The 20,491-nt window shown below is 38.9% G+C and overlaps 1 protein-coding gene across 4 annotated transcripts in view; it reads left to right on the plus strand.

The window, feature by feature from the left end:
• sytl5 (synaptotagmin-like 5) overlaps positions 1 to 20,491 on the plus strand; it is a 51,136-nt gene that overhangs the window by 19,447 nt on the left and 11,198 nt on the right. For 3 of the 4 annotated variants that reach the window (XM_067603821.1, XM_067603824.1, XM_067603822.1), the window contains exons 2-10: positions 8,604 to 8,965; positions 9,059 to 9,274; positions 10,493 to 10,605; positions 10,741 to 10,858; positions 12,396 to 12,539; positions 13,219 to 13,327; positions 13,439 to 13,562; positions 17,441 to 17,541; positions 18,182 to 18,277. In XM_067603821.1, coding sequence (XP_067459922.1) covers positions 8,847 to 8,965; positions 9,059 to 9,274; positions 10,493 to 10,605; positions 10,741 to 10,858; positions 12,396 to 12,539; positions 13,219 to 13,327; positions 13,439 to 13,562; positions 17,441 to 17,541; positions 18,182 to 18,277 — 1,140 coding nt within the window. In that variant the 5' untranslated portion in view covers positions 8,604 to 8,846. The remainder of the gene's footprint in view (positions 1 to 8,603; positions 8,966 to 9,058; positions 9,275 to 10,492; positions 10,606 to 10,740; positions 10,859 to 12,395; positions 12,540 to 13,218; positions 13,328 to 13,438; positions 13,563 to 17,440; positions 17,542 to 18,181; positions 18,278 to 20,491) is intronic. The other variant, XM_067603823.1, reaches the window with a different exon arrangement.

A 20,491-nucleotide genomic window follows, 5' to 3' on the forward strand; every position in this document is an offset into this window, starting at 1 on the left:
ACTATACACATTAAATTTGGGTTTAATACTGACTATTGGTTTGCCTTTTGATGCACTTAAGTCATAGTTAGCGTCATGTTATCTTGTCATAATGGCTTGGATGTTTACATGAACAATTACAAACTAGTGCTCTATAGTGACATAAATGTGGCATATGCATGGATGTTGGGTGATGTGCAGACTTGTGATGTCACAGGTCTATTGTACATGGTGTCAAGAAATCAACCTTTACTAGTTATAGTAGAACTACAAGAGCAGAGTATGTTATATTCTCTGGTGTAAGCAGCTGTGAAGTGTACCGTTATTGATCATTGTTGATGAATTATTGATGTTTTCTACTCTCAGAGCATGCCTGCCACTGTGTGTGTGTGCACCATATAAAATCCTGTGTTGGCTGGCCGGCAGGATGTTTCTCTGGCTGAGTTGCATTGACCTGCTGTTTAGTGGTCACCAGAGATGCTCTCTGCCATTCATGATCACTGTCTGCCAGCGTCTGTGTCGCATTATTAATGCAGGAAGAAACCGTACAGCATCCTGTGGTTTACCACAGTGGCATTTAAGGCTAATACATGAAAACAAAAGAGCAGAGCCGCAGTACATTACAGACTGCAGGTCCCACCAACTTTCAACTGGAAGAAAACCCTCTATAGACAGAATAATAGTTGATAGACTCCTGCAGCTGTCGGTTACATGGTACTGGCAATTAGTATAATTTATTAATGATCTAGACTCACTGCTCTTCATAGTCACCTCTGTGCGCATTGTGTGGTAGTGTACATGCTAGAAAATGAAAGCGCCAGGGGAAATTATCCAGAAAACGCCAGCCTCCCATGAGATTAAAGATCTGCTGATACGAGGTGAAGGAGCTACTGTATGATTTATTTACTATCTTAAAGGCGAAAGAGGTCTCTCACATCAAAGATCTGTGCTGCTCCTCGCTGAAATAACAAGGCTAAAGCTGAAGTCGAAGCTGGTGAATTTGAAGACGATGGGGCTGACCCACATTTCTGTAAAAAATACACAACGCACCATAAAATGTTCTCTCGGCCTCAGTCACCCCACTTTAACTCTCTCATAGAAAGGTTTCATAACCGCATTCACATGTTGTGTAAAGTGTGTGATGCATTCAAAGCTTCTGCATAAAGTTGATATTGCTGCTCTGCTGCTGAGATCCCACTGAAGTTCAGGAGTGAAAAGTGAACAAGAGGAGAGAGAAATATGAGCTGAGTGCAGGTGATGTCAGGAAAAAACACACATTTCTATATAGCCTGGGCAATAATTCAATGTTGCAGTTTATCAAATTTTATCAAAATTGTACCATGATGATTATCATGATATAGTTTATCAATTCTGCCGTCCAAATTAATAATTTAACCAAGCTGTGATTTTAAAAAAGTAACTAAATGAGCCATTTTAGCCCTTAATTTTCCATCTAGCGCCACCATTAGGTCAAATATCTACTAAACTGATGACATTCACATAAGACTCAGCTGTACTTTGATGATTGAAAGCTCCAGAACAGTCCAGAACAATGGACCTGGTGAGAATGCTTTCTCAGTATGAATGTGTGATTGTGACTACATTAGCTATATTGTGATATATATTGATATCAGAAAGTATCGATATGAATATTATGGCCAGTGGATTTGTAGATTATGAATGAACTATGAAGTGTGAAACTATAGGCAGGAATGTGTATTGCGTGTTTCATGTGTTTATGTGTGTGCATGAGAACAAATAAGCACAACTCATAAAAACATTGCTGCATAGCACTACTAGTGATCAAAAACTCCACCTTTAAACAACTTTCTAGAGCTGAATATAGTCTATAATAGCTGTGTTTTTTCATGATGGAGAAGATTTGGCACTCGTTTCCTTTGCTCAGTCATACCATAATTTAATTTGGGAATGTTGAATGAAACAAAAAGACATAGAGAGATCGGGCAGTTAGCTCATTTGCTACTAAACTTTGTGAGTAAACCTGGATGTGGGTGTACACTCAGACAAATATCAACTTAATGCTCAAGCAACTAAACCACATTCACAAAGACTAGTTAAGACTCAGTCAGACTGTGTTGAATTCTAGTTACAGTAGCAGCATATTCAAGCATCAAGAGGTCTAAGCATCACACTGATTTTTTTTTTTTATTAGATCACATTTACACAACACGAGGCAACAAATAGTCCAGATATCTGTTGTTTAAGTCACAGGAGCACCGATGAGCAAAACAATTTAGCCAGAGGGGAACAGAGGGGAAATGCTGAAGAACAGCAGAATAACAAAATTTTGGCTTCAAAGAATCAGTACTAAATAAATAAGACTGCATTTTAAAGGGACAGCATGATTTTATATTTTATTTATTTTCAACAAATTCCATGTGAAGAAGATACTCTCTGACTTCTATATCCTGTCTGTGGCTCTCAAGCCCTTTGGTTTCTGCTGAAGATGTAGATCACAGAAATGTAGTTTCAGTTTTTAACAACATCACATTAACAGGAGTAAATGGTGCATTTGTTCGGGACTATTTTCAAACATTTGGTGCTCTAGCCAAGGCAATAAAACTATTTGTTTTGTTTCCAGTGGGCAACCTCTACTTCTTCTACTCTGTTTATTGGCAGATTATTTAAGCCTATATCGCCATCTACTGATGAAAGTATGTGTTACGTAGCCTAGTTTGTTAGCTTCAAACCAGTTGATGGAAACGCACCTAATTCGCATTTTCCTTTTTGCGACATTTCAAAAATTTGCTTAAAATTATCTTGTGAATCTAATGGAAAGACGGCTAATGACTCGTGCAACGCTAACGGTGGGCAGAAGCTAAAGATTACGATGTTAAGAAAACTGATTTTACAATCTACAGTGTGAGTCAGTTCGGTTTTCTAGGTCTAGGTCTCTTTTCAAGGTCACTTTTGAGGGAATTCAGCAACTATGGTGCAGCTTTTGTGTATAACTTCAGTGATTAAGTGCTTGGAATTCATTACAGCTCTGATTTGCCTCTAATGAAGTTGAAATAATTGAAACGAGTGGTCATAATATAAACCTACAAGAACGTTACATTATCCTGGACAGTCCTGAGTTTCTCTGTTCAGTAATATTGAGGAAATTATTTAAAGAAAATTTTAAATGGGAATACAGAATGGAGAAAACACGTCTGGAACCAGCGGCCCCTCTCACTTCACAACTCTATTGTAACGATGTGACTTATTGGTATATTTTTTAATGAACTACAGTGCCCGTGTTCATTGTAATGAAGGACCATGTCAACCAGTACAACAGTGTGGTTCACTGATGTATTTTTAAAAGTTTTTGAACAATGGGGTATTACAGCACTGAGGAATAAACTATATCAGGCTTTAGATACACAGACAGTACTTGTGTATTAGGATCAGTTCACTGTTGGTTTTGTCTTTTCATGGGATTTGTTGAAGAATAAGGAAAATATAGAATATCACTGACTTATCTTTTAAAGCCCCCCTCAGCTGCCATGTCTGACAGGGCCTCTATTTGCAGAGTGCATCCATCCAAAGCCAAACATAACCCAGTGTATCAAGTACAAACCAAGACCTTTTTTCAAAGTCAGAATGTAATAAAAGTAAATGAATCATTTTGCACTGATTTTCCCCTTAAAACTATTTGCATGTGAAGGTTTTCTTTCTGGAAGAACATCCTTGTATCCAACTACACACAGTTCAGGACTGAGTTGAAAGTACATGGCCTTGGTTTATGACTTCAAATCAAGTGGCAACCTCCAGGGCTGAAAAATGAAGCCAATGTGGAAGTACCAAAAACTGCAGTTCCTTGAATGGCCACTTGAGGCTGGCTCCAAAAGTGAGTCAATCCTCATAGACCCCCATATTAAAATGCCCCACTTGCAGCAGAAATAAACATGTTTACAGCCTGATACAAAAAAATAGTTTTGGTCTCTACAGCTAATTTCCCCTTTCATGACAACTGCATGGGGTTGAATGTTTTTATAACCGTAAAGTTATGCATAGTTAAGGACGTGGCCACTGGGTGACAGGTCGCTAGCCACCAGGTGGCTTGTTTCAGCAACCAGGCTTCATTCGACCTACCTCAGCTCCACCTCTTTGCCCACTTTGGATTAGCTGGGAGTCAGGTGGAGTCAGGGACTGCCAAGATGGCGACAGCCGGAGCTGCCCACTTTGAGTTTCAAAACTGCTCTTCAGGAACCATGACGTCACGGTGGCTACGTCCATATTTTTTACAGTCTATGCTTCAAACCCTGTTTTGTTTTGTCAGCCATTTGTGTTCTCCTGTTCAGTAATGACTGTATTTTATGTTTATCCCGTGTCCATTTCTCATCCATGTATCCTTTGCTTTTCTGCCAACCGGAGCCCAACTGTTCTCAGCACACCTGTGGTCTTTAATTGGCAGATTGATTCTGCTGTCTGTAAACCCAGCCACCTGCACAAAAAACACCAAACTAGTGAAATGCCACAGAGTTATAAAACACCAAGAATAACACAATGTGGCTTTGTGGCCAGATGTCCCCAGTAAAGCATAGACCCTGCGGCAAATGATCCATTATATGCTTGAACAACATGAATTGTGAAAGGCGAAAAAGATGAAAACCTTCCCCGCACTGTGTTGAGAAAGCAGTGAGTCAGCGAGCATTCCTTGAAGCTACATTATTAGTGCAGAGCTGAGAAGTGAGTGTATTTCCTCTGTTCAGAAGCCAAAGTTTAACTGTCTCCTCACTGGTGTTTACTCAGGGCAGAGTGAGCGGCAATAGGAATGTGTGTTGTGTGTACTCAGGGAGGGCTGCGTCAGGACACCACGCCTACTGCAGCACACAGTTCAAACTCTGAGACCATGTCGTGCTCACAGCACCACTGTAAAATGATAGACACTCAGATAAATATTTGTTTCACTTTATTGATGTTGTTGACCAAGTATTAGTCATATATGCCCAATACGTCAGCATCATGTGGCACAGTTGTTTAGCTACCAGAATCTTATGTGTTGTTATATTCTGCATTTTCAACCTTCAGCTTTATAGACATTTACTTTTGATTTTTATCAGGTGAGCACATTCTTTGCAATCTTATGTTTACAGTTCAGTCTGTGGAGTAATAATGAATTGAGTTACAAACCCAGAGATCAATGACTTTAATTTCCCAGTTAGAAGATAATTGTGTTGTCTGAATGTTTGAAGAAGTGGTACGGTTGACCACTTAGTCTGGAGCTCTGTCTCACACAGCCTGTGTGTTTGTCTGAGGGTAAATAACAGTCCATGCAGACTGAAATATCTCGACAACTATTGGATGGATTGCCATGAAATGTGGTTCAGATGTGCATGGTGTTCAGATGATGATCCCTAATGACCCTGGTGATCCTCTGACTTTACCTTTAGCGCCACCAGCAGGTTGATATTTTTGTGAAATTTGGTTGACATTTGGTGAAATATCTTGACAACTCCCAATTAGTCTCCAGGCTTGACATTCAGAGCACATCACCCACATATTTAAGCTTCTACTAGCAAAGCGCTATCTTTCCTTGAAATTCACAAGACTTGCACAAATTATCTGCACACCTGCTTGCCAGTACACACAGCTACATTACATTCTTTGGCAGATGCTTGATGGTTTTGTCCAAAGACTTTTTAGCCATGTTAGTGGCATGGCTCCCAATTGGTCCACCACTTTGGTCCAGACTGAAATATCTCAACATCTACTGGATGGATTACCGTGAAATGTGGTACAGACATCCATGCTGCAGAGAGGATGAAGCCTACTAACTTTGGTGATCCCCTGACTTTTCTCTAGCACCACCATGAGGTTGACATATGTCGTTTTGAGTAAAATGTCTCAACGACTATGGATGGACTCCCTTAAAATATTCTCCTCAGGATGATCTGTAATTACTTTGGTTTACGACCAAATATCTACAAAACTAGTGACATTCCCCTCAGCCTCAGCTGTACTTTGTGTTAAGTGCTAATTAGCAAATATCAGCATGCTAACATGCTAAAATAAGAGGATGAAAATGATAAACATCAGCTACACACCATCATGTTAGTGCATGTTATTACAGTAGGCTATGCTAATTTAGTTCAAAGCACCACTGTAGTGCCACTAACATGTCTGTAGACTCCACTTGCTCCACTATTCACAGTAAGTTTCAGTCTTCTAAATGTAACGTATCTGTAAATCGTCATTATTTCCTCTATTAAATCCCTACCTCATGTCTTAAAGGTGGAAAATCTCTTCAATGGGTACAATGCAGCTGGAGTTCAGTTTAAAATGCTATAATCACTGATGTCACGATGTGCCTTTGGCTGCAAATGAAGCTGAGATGATGTCTGCCGGTTCATTAGTGCTAATTCATGTAAAGTGAAGGCAAGAGGCGAGAGAAGAAAGAGGATGAAAGAGACGGTAATGAATAAGGACTGAAGGAGGTTGGTGTGGGCTTGTGCAGATCCCTCCACTCCATTCAATTTTGATTTCGCAACTTCATTTACACGTACGCTGACAGAATCTTGTCCTCTCCTCAGTGACTCATATAAGCCTGTATGTATTAGTTTCTAATCTTCTTGGTTGGTTTTATTGACAGCATGGAAAGCTATTTTTTGTGCAAATCAAGTTATTCACAGCAGTTTACTTGATCAGGCACCGCAGCTAGATGGTAATCTAGTTTGTGTGTGACTGATTTTCATATTCAGTGTGTGTGTGTGTATGTTTATTTTCAGCATTCAAAGCACATCATTTGAAAAAAGTCATGGCCACTTAATGTTTTCACAGCGCAGCTTGGAGTGACATTTCCATTGTTTTAAACTGTTGGACCATTTATCTTAATCAAGGCTGCTGTGGCTCAGATGGTGGAGCCGTTAATTGTAGGGTTGGTGGTTTGATTGCCAGCTCCTCCCAACCATACTGTATATCACAGTGTGCTCGAGCAAGACACTGAATCTAACAAACTGAGGTTAGTGGCTCTGTGGGGCTGTTCATTGAGCTGCTGACAATGACAACGCTAACATGCTTCTGTTTAGCAGGAAATGTTTACCATGTTCACCATCGTAGTTTAGCATGTTAGTGTCCTAACATCTGCTAATTAGCACTAAAGTAAAGGTTAGGGTTAAAACAAACTATGACAAAACAAACTACAACATTATTCTATGCTCTCTTGATAAATTCAAGCTATTTAGACTAACAGGGTCATATAGCTCCTTATTTATTTCCTTTTACATGCTATGTGTCCCTATTGTAGACAAATCTTGTTTCAGAGATTTTTTCGATTACCTGAGTAGTTTGAGCCCTCTATTTACGTAGAACATTCATTAGTGCATTTTGGACAGTTTTAAGCATTGACTAATTTTTTTACAATTTTTCTTCAATTGAGGTCATATACAATGTGAATGCATGTACATTATAAAGGTTTTTTATTTATATGCATCTTCATTTATTAATCTGGATTGCATGGCTCTTCATATATAGTCTCTTGCTATACGTTTCTGTCTTGGGCATTCGGTTCATATATCCATTACCTTTTAGTTTGTGATACTTGTCATTGTTTTTTCTGATTATTGTGGTCACAATATCTTCATTAGGAGAGGTCCATATTTGGGTGGTTCATTCATAGATGGATTATTATGCAGTTATGTATTCTCTTTGCTAATTGGTGTTTGAACCTCACCTGTTTTTATATAAGTTGCCATTTCTGCTGTTTTGATTATGCTGATGATGGCTTATTGCTGAAACGCGTTCATTTTTGCTTACAATACTTACAATACAATACTATAATAATACAATACTACTGCTTAGAATTACAGTAATTCTTGAATACTAGTATTCAAGAATTCGAGCTGTGCGCGCTGGTACTTTGACTATAAAGGTTAGGGTTACCCTTAAGTATTGGATGAAAATTTTGACCTGATGGTGCTAAATGAAAAGTTAAGAGATCAACAAATTGATTACAATTCATCCTGAGGGGGACATGAATGCGTGCACCAAATTTTCTTGTAATCCATCGAATAGTTGTTGAGACATTTTACTCAAAATCACAAATACGAACCTCATGATGTTGCTAGATGAAAAAGTTACCTATGTCAGTAAGCTTCATCCTCTGGGATGAACCAAATTTCATGGTAATCCATCCAATAGATGTTGAGATATTTCAATCTGGCCCAAAGTGGTGGACCAACCGACCAACATTGCTTTATCGAGGACTACTAGTGTTGCTAAAAAGTAAGTCTTTGGATAAAAACATCTGCCAAATGAATGTAATATAGCTGTGTGCATTGGCATGCCAGTGTGCAGATAATTAGTCTTGTGAATTTCAGGAAGACATAGAGTTTTGCTAATAGAAGCTGGGAAATGTGGGTGCTGTGCTCTGAATGTCAAACCTGGAGACTAATTGGGAGGTTGGTAAGTGACTGTGGAGCTGTCAAATGTCTACCAATTACTTGTGTTTCCCCTTGTAATCCTGAAAATCATTGTTTTATTTTAATTAACGTGTTTTAGACTGGCCAAAAGAAAAGCACATTAACTAGGAATTTGACTTCAAACCCATTTGGATGTTTAGAAGTTATTAGTGTCAGCCATATTTTGTTGACTTTCCCTTTTGTCTGTTTGACCTCATCTAGGTTTCCTGAGAGTGGCCATCTCCTGTGAGATTTCTCAAGAAAGAGAAGATAAACACTGGAGGGACGCGGGGAGCTTTTTGGAATCACAAGTTTGGACTATGCACATACTAAAAGAACAACAACCCAAATGTTAACATAACATAACAGAAATGGGAACACATCACAGCATAATGTAGTTCTTTCTGGCTTCCTCCATGCAACATCTTTGCTTGGCTGATTTCGTTGGCCGAGACTGAAGGACCAATGGAGCAGGTCATGGAAGATCTGAACCTCTCCTTTCTGCTGGAACATGAAAGAGAAATGATCCTGAAGGTGCTGCAGAAAGACGAGAAAGTGAGGAAAAGAGAGGAGAAGAGAATACGGTGAGGACTTCAGTGTCAGTCATTATCATTCGAGTCTGTCTGTCTCTCGCTTTTCTCAGTATCCTTTGGTGTACTCCTGTTTCTCTGCCACAGGAAGCTGAAGAATGAATTGCTGGAGATCAAACGGAGAGGTTCCCGTCGGCCTCAGGAGTCGGGGGAGCGACAGTGTGCTCGCTGCACTAAGACTTTGGGCCTGATCTTTGACCGTGGAGAGCTCTGTGAGGAGTGTCAGCTGCGTGTCTGCAATGACTGCCGCATTACAACTCCTAAGAGACGTCAGTGGAAGTGTAACGTTTGTGCCAAGATCTCGTAAGTGTAATGCCTGCAGGGACCAGACCAATTTAGTGTTTAAAAGAGGAATGGACTCCAGATGGTTTGGATTAGATGGTTAATGACACCACATCTGTCTCCATTTGTCTGTGAGGGCCTCAGGTGTTTCTGGTTCGCACAAACATCCCCAAAAAAACCCATTTTAAAACATATGGCTGGCGATTATCTATATTTTCTTATTGTCAACAAATCTCATGTGCAATGCCAAACCAGTAATTAATAAGTCCCACTTACAAGCATTGTGTCTGTATCCAAAGCCTGATATATCGCATTCGTCTGTGCTGTGGACCTCCACTGTTGTCCAAAACCTATTAAAACACATCAGTGAGCCACACCGCTGCACTGGGTGAAATGCTCCTCGGCCTGGAAGAGTTTAGTTAAGTTAGTTTGTTTAGAAACAGCTCCAAAGTCTAATAACAGCAATCAAGTTTTCAGTCTCTGGAGAGTAGTAGAGAGAGTAGTTAGTGGGCAGACGCCACTGAGCATGTGCAAGGACATGATTTATGTTTACAGAGCTTTAGTAAGCTTGTTGTGCAACATATCACAACTTCTTGAATTTGTATCACATTGTACATTATTAATAACTTTAGAATAAAGTCACAAGGTTGTGACATGCAGCACAACAAGCTAGCAAAGTTCTGTAAACTGAACTTCGTTCCCACACATGTGTAGAAGCTTCTGCTGTACAAGGAAGTACTTCAGTGACCCTAATCTCACAGGCCAAGGAAAATGCCATCTAGTGTAGCGGTGTGGCTCATTGATGTGTGTTGAATAGTTTTTGGACAACAACAGAGGTCTACGGTACAGAGGAATACAATATATCAGGCTTTGGATACACACACAATACTTGTAAGTAGTAGTACAGTTCATTGTTAGACATGATATTTGTCAACAATAAGAAAAATATAGAAAAGAAAGAAAATTTTCAGCCATATCCTTTAACACTGTTCATCAGTGTACTTTACACAGAAGTGATGTGAGATATTTCAGCTCTGCTACCATGGAACTATTAGGCATAATATTTCTGGTAAACATCAAGCTTTGGTGTCTGTTCTTCAGAATCAATTAGCCATGACTTTCTCTTACAGTCACTATGCACATTCAACATTCACACAATAAGAAATCAATGGCAGAAATAGGAGACATGCCAATTCTCTGCCGCCTCCAGTCTGATAGAGTTGTACGATGTGTTTTCAGGGAGCTGAAGGTTGTTACAGGAGAGTGGTTCCTGGAAGAGAGGTCCAAGCGCTTTGAGCAGAGAGTGCTGAGCAGTGACATGGTTAAACAGACAATCATGAGCAGCCCGACAAGTGAGTTTCACCACTAATGACAACTGTAAAGGTGTAATACCATAATGATCACTGTGGAAAGTATGTTTTGAAGTTTAGGTGGTGTAGGATATATGATGGTTTTATTAATGGATTCTTGATGTTTTTGATCACAAGCCTCAGACAAAAAGTCTACAGAGAACTTGTCAGTTGCTTCTGAGCCAGAGAGACCTGACACGCCAAAATCCAGCAGAGGTGTATTACACAATGTTGTGGACGGTATGAGAAAGAAAGGGTAAGTCTACACTTTATGTTCATGTAGACACATACTTATACTGAATGTTAAAGGGTTTACTCAGTGAATTACACAATATGACAATGTGACAAAAGCAGACACTATAAAATCATCTCAAAGCAAATTTGAAAGAAGTCTGCAGTGTGTTCAGAGCACACTGCAGCACAAAGGCAGCAGAGAAGATCAAGAGGATGCTCATTTGATTTTATCAGACCATGAATACATTTTAAAATACATTTGGTAAAGCAACATATCAGTAATTGGATTCTGCATGCTAACACCACTCCTTATCTTGGCTGCAGACAAAGATGAAGTGCAGTGCAGTTCAAATGAACATTTAATATATATGTTATGACTCAACTGTCTTAAAAAATGAATTACTTCAATTTCAAAATCGCAAGCAGCTACAATTATTTTAGCAGACTGGTGGCTGCTGAAGAGTCACTGACTAATACTGACCTATATTTAAGGAAACACTCAATCACAATTTATTCATACACAATACTTTTTAAAATCATTTTTATTAAATGTGTCTTTTTTGCAGAAAACTTAAAAAATGTGTTCCTGCATGCTGTGTACTGTTTCAAAATGTAAAAACTCTGAATTCTGTAAATTTCGAAATTAATGTGAATGTATATCTGTATCAAAATTCACAAATAACAGTGACAACCAATCATGGGATTCATATTAAAGAAGCCAAATAATTATAGTGGTAAAAGACAAAATAGAGAAATGTCCTTCAATTCATTTTAATGACAGAGGAGTCGCTTTCCAGCCTTTATCAGTGTCACAACTATACAGTTCAGATGCCTCTGAAACAGCAAAAACACAAGTGATTTATTATTTGGATCTGCATTAATATGTGAAGAGATTTCCTAAATTAGCAAGTCTAGTAGATGGTGCTCTCATTATAGTGGCCTAGTTTCAGTCTTCTTCTGTGTTACAATTCTAGATTCAGATTGGTTGTTATGTAAATATCTGACCACCTTGCTAGGTGTGATGGCAGTTACCCCTTAAAGGGGTAAAATTACCTGTGTTTTACTATTATATAAGAGGCATCTGAACTGCACAGTTGTGATACTGATGAAGGGCTGATTTTGACTTCTTGTATCTTCACTGAGTGCAACCCTCCTCTGTCATCATTAGTCAATAGAATGAAAGAAGGAAAACACACCAATGTTTCTGAGATGGTGAAAAACTCTACATGTAAGGAAGCCTTTTCAAAAATCCTTGATCTCCACCAAAAACAACAAAAAAATCACTTGGCCAAATGCCTAAATGTTCACCAAATTTCACTGAAATCTATCAAGAGGTTTTTGAGATATTCTGCTAACTAAGAAAAAAGAAAGAATTGCTGTATAATTATGTACCATAGTTGTTCATACCTGACAAGAGTATATTTCCTCTGTATTTTAACTGTAGAGCTGAGTCACTGAGGTCATCCTGATAAAGCAGAGGGAGCAGAGAGAGACAGCGTAATGGCTCTATAATAATGACTCTAATGTCTCTGTGTATGTGTGTGTTTGTGTGTGTGCAGAAGGATGAAGCTGGATAAAAAAGGCATCAGGCCCAACTTGAAGCCAGAGAACGGAGTCGACAACATCAGTGTCAAATCTGTCCCAGATGTTGAAGCTCAGAGTGTACGAAGTGGTCCCTCTGCTCCGAGTCCACGTTCAAACAGGTGTCCATCTAAGCTCCCAATAAACAGAGTGAAACACGAACCCTGTGATCAATGTTCATACAACAACAACATTTCAAATAATTTTCATTATCTAAACAGTTACACCATGCAGTACAAGAATGGAATATGCAAAAACAACTCTTCCTCAATGGCTCAATATATCTCCTTAAAATTTTACATTAACACAGTAAAAATGTTTTTAGATCCCCATTTGACGAAACATAATATATCGGGTTTGGACAACAACAGATATTGCCTCAAAATTCATTCTTTCAGCGCTGGTGCAAGGTTTGTATCAGTCTCTACAGTATGAAACATGTGAATGGAGACATTGCTTATAAGTGGGTTATATCTCTGAAAAATGAACACTTGAGGCATCAAGGCTGTAACTGCGGTTTCAAAAGAATTTAAGCGATTAAAAAAGAAACACATTTAAAGATGAATCAAGTGGGATGGCAATGACATTTATTAAGAGCTCAGTCACATAAAAAAAGCATCTATTTGAGTGATATTTTTTAATAGAGTGAGTGAAGAATCTGAATCTTACTTATGCCTTAGGCAGGTAGCTTCCCTCGAGTGTTACATGACGATGAAAGACTTGAATTGATGTCATTTTATGTTGAAGGGAATGTCGCAGGTGTTAAATTCTTGTTGTTGATGTTATACTTGTGGTTTTCAGTGGTGGTGCGGTGGCTTTGGAGTCCTCAGGGATGCCGACTGTACCCAATAACATGCGTTCACAAACTCTGGACAGATCCTCCACTCCCAGCGACAACCGGAGGGTCAGGGTCAGCAACTGATGCGCAAACACACACATGTAGAATTACACAAAGCAAAACTGTCTGAATTAAATTGTTATTTTAACAGCTTGGGTGTGTGTCTTTTGTGTTTGCTCACAGCCTGACGGAGCAGAGAGTGTTGCCAGTTTACACTCCAGCGACAGTGAGAAGAAAGCTGCCAGCAATCACAGGAAGAATTCTGGCGCTCCGACCATTTCTGTTTCCAGGGCTTCGGTCTCTTCAGGTTTGTCCGTTAAACCCCACACCTCCTGTTTCAACTACTTTTTTTTGGTTTTTGCACCACATGCCAAGAAACATGACTGATCCTGAACGCCTGCTTTTGTCTCACAGTTTCACAGCTCACATACAATAATTTTGATAACTGAGTCACAGTTTCATGTTTTAGAGGCAGCAGTATCATATCAGGGTGATGTTTAACAATGACTGTCTAACCAGGACTATTAAGTATCAAGTACAGGACAAAATTACTCCTTTTGTCAGGAGCAAATATCACATCTGCACAAATTACACTATTACACAGGCCCGTCACTTTCTGTTGCACTTTTATGTGTTGAACTCCCCTCTTTTTTTAAGTATAATCTCCCCCACTTTGTCTCTCTCAGCGTCAGACCCTTTATCTCCACTTGTAACAGCTGCTAAGAAGTGTGTCAAGATTTTAAATTGGCTCCTATTAGTGCCATTAGCTGGAAAATTGCTGCTGGGGTTTAACGGGGGATCTGCTCACACCCACACATGTGTAAAGCCATATATTCAGTAATATATATACTTTTTATTAAAGTGTATATAAGAGGAAATCATATTGTTTTGTGACATTATATTTCCTGTTAGGATAGATTTTAAGATCCTATAGTTGTCTAAAGTTTTATTCAACTTTTGCCTGACTGCGGTAGATTATGTTTGTTACGTTTGTCTCAGGAGGAGTCCTCAGATCCTCAGACATTCTGCTGCTCGCTGTTTCAAAATCTCAGACAAAGACTTGTTGTAAAGCTGTATTCTGCAGTTTTAGACCCAGAGTCTAAAACAGTTTCCCTCTGAAGACAGCAGCATCAATGTAGGCTTTTAAGTGCCTCCTGAAAGCACATTATTTACACTTCTGAGTTTCAAGTTTCAACTTCCCTCATTATCTTTTATTCCTATATGCTGTGTTTTTTTTCTTACTTTTGAAAGAATTCTTCAATATTTTGGGAAATATGTTTATAATTAACATTGTTTGTGAGAGTTAGACGAGAATAGAGCCACCATGGAGGTGATTTACTGTGAGCTTTGTTTAGGAGAGTGGAAGCAGCTACGCTAGCTCTCTTCAAGAAAGTAGGGGCACACCTCCCAGCTTCATAATAAACATTTAATTTGTTTTATGCATATGATTTCTTTTTAAAATCCATTTTAAGACCAAAAAACACTAGAGTATAAGTGTAAAGAGTGTGTTTATCTGCTCTAAGGTAAACTGCCATTGTTAGCATGTCTGGCTAACTAGCTTACTACAGTAGTAATTAAGCATTACTTCCAAGCTAAGTAGTACAATGTTAACTAACTACATTAGTTTTGGGGTTTAAGTGTTTTTAATAATATTTAAAAAAAAAAAAAAAAAAAAAAGCCTGTTCATGTTCTGCTCTAAGTCCACGATACAAACAAGTATGTAAGCTAAGCAACTAAACAGATAACAGTTTGAATTTCCTTTTCAAGAGAATATAATCTATGATGTAGATCAGATATTAAGTTTGCAGTCAACAACCAACATAACAACCCAGCTCCAATTTCAAAACATGCTGCAAAGTCTCTCTCTTTCACACACACACTGCACAAAATATAGCCTACGTGCAAGCCACATCTAAGGTTTCTCTATCTCTCCATCTCTCTCTCACAAACACACACACACACACACACACACACACACACACACACACACACACACACACACACACACACACACACTGCACTGTGTGCGTCATTAGAATATAATTTGAAATAGACTACGTACTCTTACCAAATGAATTCAGACAGACCCAAAAGCCACTCGACATTTTGTATAATAATCATGAAAGCCAAGGCTGGCATCATTCGTTATTCTTTGTTTGAATCCCCATTAGCTTTTATTACCATTGTTGCTAATCTTCCTGTGGTCCACACAAATTTATACAAACACTGACAGCATACAGACATACAAACAGACATACAAACATCAACTTGCACCCCATCAGTCTACACAAAAATTACATAATTAAAAGTCAAAGTGATCAAAATCTATATAACTTAATGCATGTACAGAGGTTATCAGACGAACTTATTAGTTGAAATCCCAAATAAAACATCATAGCAGGTGGCATCATTCTTGTTGTGTGGTCTCTCTCTTTAGTTTAATAGGTATTTGCTTCTGATTTGTTTAATGTGTGTAGGTAATGAGTTCCACTGGCTGGAGGCTCTATAAATGACTAAGTTTTAAGTTGATTTGTTTTCGACTTTAGAACATCAAGATGATCCATGCTGACCTGTCTAGTTTTATGATTGTATTTTAGACCTGTCTGTACAAGTTGTTCTGTGAAGAACTCCAGTTTTCCATCTACGATTGCATTTCGGACAAAAATGAAAGGACTGGATTATAATTTAGCCTTAATGGTCAGCCATGACAGACTGCGGTGCATCTTTGTGACATTAGTTTTAAAAGAGCAGTGAAGAGCTCGTCTTGCGGCTCTATTTTGTGCAAGCAGGAGTATTTCGATATCTTGATATCTTTGATATCTTTTTTTGCTGCGCAGGACCACACAACCATACAGTGCCCTAGGTGTGAGAGAAGTGCTTGTGTCTTGTGTCCTGTAAATCTCAGCTGTTTGACAATGATTTGCCTTGTTCCTGAAACTGCCCCACTCTGTGGGCACATTCAGTTTCCATTCTTCCACCATCCAAATTAGCTCAATGCTAAGAAAATAATGTTGAATTTGATTGAAAACTATCCTCCTCGGTTTTTCTTCAGAATGGATCTAACTTTCTTTTCTGATGTCTCCCAAGTCTCCCCTTTCTCATCTGTTATTCCGTCCACGATGATGTTGCTCCTTCTTTATTGATTCTCTATTAAGTCCAGCTTTGAGATCACTTCATCAAGTTCTGTTCTTGATTTGTCAATTTCATTTTCGATTTCTTTCATTCTTTTTATCTGCCCACAGCTCATTGACAAAGCCCTTGGTAAATTGATATCTGGATTTCACATCTTGGAAAGTCTTTTATTACTTCATCCAGTTCTCCTGCTGCTGTAGAATCAGCTGCCTTTAAAAGTTTATCTGAAGCTAATATGAAGCTTCAACTGTCCAAATTAGTCAAATCAGGTAGAAATCCTTCAATGTTACAGTATTTTTATTACTTTACTTCCACTGCAGCTCAACAGGAAAACACTGTCCGAGGAAACAGAAAGAGGTAATTTGATGCTAAAAAGACTGTAAATGTGGCAGGTATCCACTGATATGACTAACTCAGACTGCTGAAGCCTCATATAAGCTTTAGATCAACTTTTAAATGCATTTTTACATAAAATGACTGTGTGGACACACTGTGAATTTTGGCCCCTATCACTTACATTGGAAGCACATTTGAAGGGGATCTTTTAACAGCCAGTATGAACAGGAGGAATGATTACAGCAAGGAAAAACTCTTTCAGTGTTCATGTGGGCACCTGACTGTTGTTTTGAGTAAGACTTGAAAATTTTTGATGCAAAGACATGAGAGTTGGTATCTTGTCTAACTCTTGACAAGAAAGTAATGAAATATATTTTAAAAAGTGTTGAACTATTCCTTTAAATGATCAGCCCTTTCTAATTGTTCTCAGTTTTCTCTTAATGTAAATTGCTTTGAGTTGCATTTCTAGCACATTATTATTAATACTATCATAATTATGGGCAGTACCTTTGCACATGTTCATGATGTTCACATTTGTCTAAGCAGAAAACATGGTGGTAATCATTAGTATCTGCCCTCTATGTGCACTGCGTGCTTCTGTTTCTCACTGCCTGCCTTCTGGTTCCTCAATCTTCAGACAGCATCTTTGAAACTGCTTTCTTTTTTTTTTTTTGTCTTACTCCCCCTCTGCATTCCTCATCTCCCTGCCTCCACCAGATCACAGTCGCTCAGAGATGGACCTGTCAGCTCCTGGTTCTGAACCCAGTGACGACGCCTTCAGTCTCAGAAGCCGTTCAGTCCCCGGGCTTAATGAAACAGTAAGCAGCATCAATCCATGATCACACATTTGATTTCTGCAACAACCTCCCCACAGACCACAATCACAGCAAAGGCCTTGAGACCCTTTGATTTTTCAGTTGATGTCCCTTTTAAATCTACACATCTACTATACTATGAATCCATATCTGGCTCGAAATCTGTGGGCGAATGAAATCAGCGTGATGCATCAGATGTGGGGCTGAATGTTAATTTCATCTCAGAGCTCACTTCAAAGAGCATGACGAGCATCTAAATGGCTGTAGGCTGAAAACAGGTGGAGGATCTGACAGTCAGTATAGCACTGCTTTGTCTGTGTTCATTTGCATTCAAAGTGTCCGATAGACACACTGGCACATACTCAGACACGCACAAAAACAGACAATTTAAAAACAAACATACTCATCCATTCATACTCACAAGTTTACTGTAAACCCAGTGACATTGTGATTATTTTGCATGAAAAATGAGTAAACAAATTACCACACTCTGTCCTCATTTGTCTCATTGAGTTTAAGGAAGCTGGCTGCATCCACCCACACAGAGCCGCTCCGTCGAAAACTGTGCAAGTACAAAGATGCGTTGGCCAGCTTCCCAGATGCCATCTCCCCTTTGATTAAATCTGAATGTTGTCCTTCATAGGAGTTTTCTGATGAGGATGCGGAGGAAGACATTGATGCCCTGATGTCAGCCCACAGCCAGACTCCCGGCCGACGTCTTAGCGTTGCAGTGTCAACGGTAACACCCATGTTTAAGCTAGTACAAACACAAAATTATCAGAAACAGATTCAAGGAAGTCCCGTATGCTCATATACAGTACAAACACATACACGCACACTCTGTACACACACACATACTCACCATCACCTGATGGGTGAGTCAGGTGTCTCTGTTCTAGTGTTGACAGTGTAAATATAATGTGAGCTTTCAGGCCGGCTTGTGTCACGCATACACGCTTCTGAGGGCTGCTGCATTTACATAAACTAACTTGTCTTGTAGTATGATAATGTAAAAAGTGTTGCAGAAACATGTTGTAATGTAGGTCAATGGAGTATATGTTCTGTGCTCTGTGTAAGTTTGTAGAAAATTCATTGTACGTAGTTTTTTAAAGGTTTTGTAGTTTTTATCACAATATAGAGTCGAGTCACCCACGTTACCAAAACACATATTTTCTCATTTACCTTTATTGGTGTGTAGTTAAGTAGATGGTTTGTTTTTTTTGTGCTGGGTTTGAGATATTTGTCTGTCAGATTTCTGCCTTCACCCAAAAACAATTACATTTCTTTTGTGATGCTCACGGGAATGAAAAATTACATTTAAAGTGGGACTAATTATATTTTTATATTAGCATTGAATCAAAAGAAGGAAGTGTAATATGAAAGCTGTGGCTCGTAGTGACAAACCCACAGAGAAATATCACCTGAATCTGCAGTTCCTCTCGGCATTACAGAGTGTTTGAAGCATATTCCAGCTCATTGTTCGGGTTTTGAACTGCACTGTTTTGGTTCACTCTCACCGCTCTCATCTGCGTGATTTTTTTGGCTACATTTGGAAGTGTTTGTTATAACACCACAGTGCTACACATTCAAAATCATTTGGTTAAAATTTTACCCAGTGTGGGTCAACACGGCACTCATACAACATTGGGTGAACTTAACAAACTTGAGCTAAAAACTTTCACAAATGTATTGTTTCTTGTACAAAACAATGTGCAAATTACATTCAAAAGATATACAAGTTATTAACAATCAATAACAAACTGTGACATGTAACTTTAAAAAGAGTAGAGTAGATTACAAACTTTAGTCTAATAACACTAAAACTGGGTCAAAACAAGCTGTTGTCTTGAGTGGCTTCCAGGGTAACATTACTGTGTCTGTGCTATATTGACCCAAACTGGGTAAAATTTGAACCCAGTGATTTTTAGTGTGTACCTGCCCTGCACCGACAGTTAGCGACTAGCTGGTGAACATAGTGGAGCATTTAGCAGCTAAAGAGCCAAATATGAGCTAGAATGAGTGAAAATTGGACTTAAATTTGTCAGATGGGCACAAACATGATGCTAATGTTGCTCTGGTTGTGTAAATATAAAATGTTGTTGTCATATCAACTTTAAAATGTCACTGTTGTGTTTTGAGCTTGTTCTGCTACCCCCGAATAGCAAAACAGAAGAAATAGTTCCCGTCTGAACTGTTGATGGCCCAGAGTAACAGGGACGAATTCTGGAGACAGATGTGGCTGTTGATTTTATAAAATGTAATATTCAGTAACATTTTTTGCACGGCTAAATGCTACACATACTCGGGATAAGTGAGAAAATATGCGCTCACACTTTTACACGTGACACAAATGCAGGACTTGAGCACAGTTAACTTGGTCACACATCTTACTTTCTACTGGACACCTTCACAACCAACAAGAAAGTGCAAGAAAGTGCTCAGTCTGGCAGAAAATACAGGTCTTCAAACAGTGTAAATAATTGGCTTATTTCATGACTCATACCGTGTTCATTGTTCCAGCTATTTGTGTGTGTGTGTGTGTGTGTGAAATTCGAGAACTCCATAGTTAAACAGGCGAGACAGACGTCGTGCCTGTCTGACATTTATCATGTCATCTCATAAATGACTAACAACCGTCATTGAGCTGCTGTTGGCTGTATGAATGGAAGTGGAAGTAGGCGATGAGTGACATTATGCAGATAGCAGTGTCTGATAATGAATAATTTGCTCTGCCCACTGTTACATGATTCAGTTCGTGGAGGGCTTTGGGGCGGATATAATGAAAGCATAACTGACGTAGTGTTGGTGCCATTTATTTAATAGTGCAGTTTCTATTACTTGTTCACTGTTTTACAACCTTTACTGTTTACCCACACTAGTGGTGTGGCTGTAGGGAAGGCAATGAAATGTCTTGACAACTATTGGATGGATTTCTATGAAATTGGTAGACACA

Source organism: Thunnus thynnus, chromosome 11, assembly GCF_963924715.1.
Source record: "Thunnus thynnus chromosome 11, fThuThy2.1, whole genome shotgun sequence".
Taxonomy (NCBI): domain Eukaryota; kingdom Metazoa; phylum Chordata; class Actinopteri; order Scombriformes; family Scombridae; genus Thunnus; species Thunnus thynnus.